The sequence below is a fragment of the Triturus cristatus genome, chromosome 5_1 (assembly GCF_964204655.1).
Source record: "Triturus cristatus chromosome 5_1, aTriCri1.1, whole genome shotgun sequence".
Taxonomy (NCBI): Eukaryota; Metazoa; Chordata; class Amphibia; order Caudata; family Salamandridae; genus Triturus; species Triturus cristatus.
The window spans coordinates 642,597,919-642,603,701 of NC_140587.1; the positions used below are offsets into that span (position 1 = coordinate 642,597,919).

At 49.5% G+C, this 5,783-nt stretch overlaps 1 protein-coding gene across 1 annotated transcript; it reads right to left on the reverse strand.

The window, feature by feature from the left end:
• Positions 1-4,675: 4,675 nt before the first annotated feature.
• On the reverse strand, positions 4,676-5,209 carry LOC146831317 (protein LDOC1-like). The gene has a single exon (XM_085603878.1). It carries the CDS (start codon positions 5,207-5,209, stop codon positions 4,676-4,678), a length of 534 nt encoding a protein of 177 aa, XP_085460004.1.
• Between the last annotated feature and the right edge of the window lie 574 nt (positions 5,210-5,783).

Sequence of the window (5,783 nt, forward strand, 5' to 3'; positions counted from 1 at the left end):
GTCCACCAGATAGAAGAGCCTAACCCTAGTCCTCCGGGAGTCAAGGAAGGCCCAGACCTCATACTCCTCGTGGTCAACCCTAAGTATAGGAGAAGGAGGAGAGGAGACCACCCACTCAGGGTGAGCAGCCCGCAGGAAGGACACATGAAAGACCAGATGGATTCTCATCTGAGGGGGCAGAGAGAGCTTCGTGGACACACTGTTGATCAACTTAGCAATGACATAGGGACCCACGTAACGGGGCAACAGTTTCTTGGGAACATGCACGTTGAGATTCCGTATGGACACCCACACCCTATCCCCCACCTTGTAGCAAGGCTCCACCTGCCTGTGTCTATCCACGGCCTGCTTGTAGTGTTCCTTAGCCTTAGCCATCTCAAATCGGGCCTGCTGCCAGAGTTCAGAAAGGAAACCATGATAAGCCTGCACCGTGGGTAAGGGACTGTTCTATGGCTCTTCCCAGGGAACGGTTCGTGGATGATGCCCCTGGAGACAGTTGAATGGGTACATACCGATAGCGGAATGGCTGCTGTTATTGTAGGCGTATTCCACCAGCCACAGTACCTCTGACCAGTCCTTCTTTACAGACAACAGCAAGCAGCAGAGATATTGTTCCAAGATCTGGTTGGTCCTCTCCACCTGCCCCTCTGTTTGGGGGTGATAAGCCGATGACAAACGTAGTTCCATGTCTAGGGTGTTGCACACTTCATTCCAAAACCAGGATACAAACTGGGAGCCCCTGTCCGTGATCACCACAGACGGTATACCGTGTAAACGTACCACGTTGTGCATGACAACCACCACCAATTCAGCCGCCGAGGGCAATTTCTTCAGGGGCACGAAATGAGCCATCTTGGTGAGGTGGTCCACTATGGTGAGGAGCGAGGATGGTGGTGTATCCTGCTTTCGTTCTGGGTAACTCAACTACGAACTCCATGGAGATGGTATGCCAAGGGTACAGAGACACAGGGATGGGATGCAACCGTCCTACTGAGGACTGAGATGAGATATTCCCCTGAGCACAGACGGCACAATGTGTTATGTAGGCGTGCGCGTCAGCATCCATAGAAGGTCACCAGAAATGCCCCTGTAGCAGGTCCATTGTTTTGTGATGGCCTGGGTGGTTGCATAGCAGATGATCATGGCACATGTATAGAGCTTGTTGTTGGTGGTCCGTCAACGGCAATTAGTAGCGGTCTCCCTTGTACAGGAATCCGTCCAGCGCTGTGATGCCTTTGAGCTCCCCCGTCCATTTCGACTGGTTTTTCCGCTGTATGTCATCATGAAGCCGAGACAGAAAGGTAGAGGAAAGGACTATCCCTTGAAAACAGCGTTCAGGGATAATGGGTGCCGGCTCAACCGCGGTTGTATATTCGATTTCGCCAAGAGGGGACAGAGAGTTGGCCTTAGCATTGTCTCTGCTGGGGCTAAACGTGATATGGAAGTCGTACTCACTGAAAAACAGAGTCCAGCGCAAATGTCAAGAGGTGAGGGCTCGGGCAGAGCGAAGGAACTGGAGGTTCCTATGGTCTGTGTAAATGGTCACAGGGTGTTTCGCATCCTTGAGGTACTGACGCCATTCCTCAAAGGCAGCTTTTATGGCCAGCAGTTCACGGTCTGATATGGTGTAATTACGTTCGGCTGGCTGCAATCTTCTGGAGTAGAAGGCCACAGGGTGCACCAGGCCCGTTTTGGCATCTCTTTGGGACAACACCCCGTGCAAGGCGTCTTGGGAAGCATCAGCCTCCACCACGAATGGCTGTTTGGAGTCGGGATGTATCAAGACCGGGGCTGTAGTGAACCTCCTCTTAAGGTTCTGAAAGGTGTGTTCTGCCTCGTGGTCCCACCTAAAGTGGACGCCCTTGCGTAACAACCCATTGATGGGGGTGATAAGCCTAGAGAAACCAGTGAAGAAACAACAGTAGTAATTGGCGAACCCCAGGAACCGTTGTACGTGCTTCTTGGAGGTAGGGGAAGGCCATTGTAGTATAGCCTCGACCTTCTTGGTGTCCATTTTGATCCCTCCAGGGGCTATGATGTGTCCCAGGAACTCAACTGCAACGGTGTGAAAGACGCTCTTCTCCAGCTTGACGTACAATCCGTGTTGTCGGAGTCGTCGCAGGACAATGTGGATGTGTTGTTCGTGTTCCGCCATTGTTCTGGTGAAGATCAGGATGTCATCTATGTATACGATACAGAACTGATCGATTAAATCTCTCAGGACTTCATCGATGAAATACTGGAGCGCAGCCGGGGCATTGCAGAGCTCGAAAGGCATGACTTGGTATTAGTATTATGAGTGAGGTCGGGCTTTGTGAGTTCACGGGGCACGTGTACATAAGTAGGTTTGGAGGATGTGTGAGGTCGGGTTTTGTGAGTTCACGGGGCGTGTGCAGATAAGTAGGTTTGGAGGTATTCAGAGTGTGGGTTGGGGACGTTTGAGATCGGGAGAGTGAAATGAATGCAGTGATTGCGTGAATGAAGGGAGTGTAGAGAATGGTTGAATTTTCATGAGATGAAAGTTGAATACGAATGGTTTAAGAGAGAGAGTACTAAAGAAGGAGATCTAACAGATGTGCGCAAGAGGGCGCTAGCGGGAGTGATGCACTAATTTGACACCCGAGGAAACGTAGGTTTCTTCACAGATGGTTGTTTTTGTACTGTTGAGGGGTGGGAGGATACTGTTTGTGGATTATAGGGAGCACAGTTTTGGTTTCCTTAATTAAGTTTTTATTGATGGTCTGAACCCAAAATGATATAATTGTAAACACAAAGTACGGATTTATGTGACAGTTGTAGATAATGTAACATAGAAGACATCTTAATAATTATGTATTAGTTACCCCTGATGAAGGGCTGGAAATTAGCCCGAAATGCATTGGGTTTCTAATAAAGAAAAGCTGCTCAGAACCATTCTGTGCATTTTGAATCGTATTTTCGAAGAGGCCTGGCTGGGCATACGGGAATATGGGAAGCATTTTAAAATGCATCAGGCCATGTATGTGGACCAGGACAAAAATGAAAAAAATGTAAAGAAGAAATTCTGACAAACATTGTGGATTCATTTTCTTGGACCAAAAGGAAGGTTTTTACGTGGAATCATGAAGAGGATCTAGTATCCATTTTACGCAGTGCGACTGGGAGTGGAACGCCGATAACGCGCTCCCCACAATATTGGTATTCAAAGAGGCCATATCTGGTTCGAAACGCAGTCTTCCATTCGTCACCCTTCCGGACTGTGATGAGATGATTGGCCCCACGAAGGTCCAGTTTGGTATAGATGGTGGCGTCTTTCACCTGGTCCAGCAAGTTGGATATCAGGGGTAAGGGATACCGTTTTTTTATGGTTATGGCATTCATGGCCTTGAAGTCGATGCACGTTCTCATATCTCCCTCCTTCTTGGCCACGAAAAATAGAGGGGACGACACAGGTGATCTGGAGTGGTGTATGAACCCATTGCGCAGGTAATCGTCGCGATACCCACAGAGGTGCTCATTCTCCTTCTCTGTAAGGGAATATATAAACGACTACAGGGAAGCGTGGAACCTGGAATCAGGTCAATTCTGCAGTCGAAGCTTCGATGAGGAGGTAGGGTGTTTGCTCCCTTCTTGTCGAATACTGTTGTCAGGTCCAGGTACACGCCCAGCACATTTCCTTGTGTGCACGTCCTTAATACAGGAGGATTCCGCCTGAGGGTAACAGAGAGAAGAGCAGTGAACCGAGTCCAACCGCATAACCCTGGACACCCAATCAATCCGGGGGTTATGTTCCACTAACCATGGAAGGCCCAGTATCAAGCGGAACTGAGGGGCGTCAATAACATCGAAGGCAATGGACTCCGTATGGTTGTTCTTGAACGTCATCCCTAGGACCTCGGTCTGAAAACGGATGAGACCAAAGGTAAGATCCGTGCCGTCCACTGCTTTAACTGTTTCAGGTTTTGCCTTCGGCACGGTGACCATACCCAGATCCTCCATATATTGGTTGTCGCTGAAGTTACCGGTGGCTCCTGAATCGATTAGGGCTGTGACCTGCCATACCAGGCCTGTCAGTGTACGTAAGGTTACATCCACACCCAAATGATGGCTACTGTCACAAATGGCAGGGATCGATATCTTGGCGGATGAAGAACGCAGTAGCCGGACCCCTATGTCTACTGGGTTTCCCCGTTTCCTGACCAGTCTCCCTTGGCGACCGGAAGAACAAAGGGCTTCTTCCCTCTTGCTCGATTTGGTTTTACTGGGCATTCCCTGACAAAGTGCCCGCTTTTACCACAATACAAACACTGGTTCTGTCATCTCCTTTTCTCCCGTTCTTCTTTGGTCAGAGGCCCATAAATGCCTCCTATCTGCATTGGCTCTGGAGAGTCAGGGGATGGAACCAAATCATTGGCAGGTTTTTCTTTGTGTGTCAGGAACCGAGAATCACCACCTCTGTTTCTTTCTGTCTTACGCTCCTGTATTCTGTAGTTCAGTTTTACCACTAAGTCGATGAATGGGCCGATTTCCTCCGGGGATCAGGTATTTTCGAAAGCAGGTCCTTCAGTTCGTTACGCAAGCCCCTGTAGAAGATGGCCACCTTTTTGGACTCAGGCCAGCGAGCCTCAATCACCAATCTACTGAAGGTGGTGATATAATGCAGCAAGTCTGTGTTACCCTGTTTCAAGCCGAGTAGTTAGTTGTCTGCGGCTTGTACAAAGGTGTGGCGGGCGAAAATCCGTTGCATGGTGTCCTTGAAGACCGGGAGGTTGTACAACATGGGATCGTCATTCTCCACCAAGGCTATGGACCACTGGGATGCATCGCCACCCATATAGAAGAGGATAAAGGTGATCGTTGATGCATCATCTGGAAATGCTGAAGCTTGAGCCATGAAGTGTAGATGGCATTGATGAAGGAAGACACTATACTTGGTGCTGTCGCCATAAAAGCGTTCAGGTGGAGCCAGCTGTACTGTGTGTGGTGCTACCACCTGTATGGTGGTGTCTGGAGCGGGAGCTGCGGCAGAACCACCTGGTTGGAACAAAGGAGGTCTCAATATCCCTTCCTGTCTCACTCTTGCAGAAGGAAACTGACCCCAAGGCCCCGTCCCACCGCCTGCAACCTGAGTTTGCATGGCTGTGATGTCCTGCCTTATGCTGTTGCTTTCTGCCTGCACATTGGCAAGGATGGCAGCTATGTCTTGTAGGGTGATCTCGGGGTCACTCATGTCGCTCGGGCAGGATAGACTACATGGGCTTTGGATTCTGTCAGAGTCCCACAAGTCTTACCTTATACTTGTGAGGCGATCTCGCAGAGGCGACATGTACCACCACCGCCGTCTCCCACTTTACCCTAGTAGATGTGTGGACACTGACCAGGATGGAGATGGGACCGGGAGTAGAAGCCAGAAATGGAAAAGAGGTCTTCCTGTTACGAAACTTGGGGCTGTGCTATGTCCCTAGAATCCCTCAAGACACTGGGTCTGTAACGGAAGAATAAGTGCACAGCTATTACATCTGATGCACACCAACACCCCTTCTTCCCTAAGGACTACTAACCACAAAAAGGACAGTATGGTTTACCTCGTAAGTTGTACCAAGGGAGACATCAACAAAGAGCAGCAAAGAAAAAGCACTCCTGCGCATGTACCAGGAAACAGTCACCCTTCAGTGTACCTGGGAGTGCACGTGGAAATGCTCCTGTGTATAATGTAGCCGAAAACAAAGTACCAGCGCTCCTGCGCATGAAGACCAAAATCAAAAGCCAGCTCTCCTGCGCAAATAATAAAGAAGAATTGATAG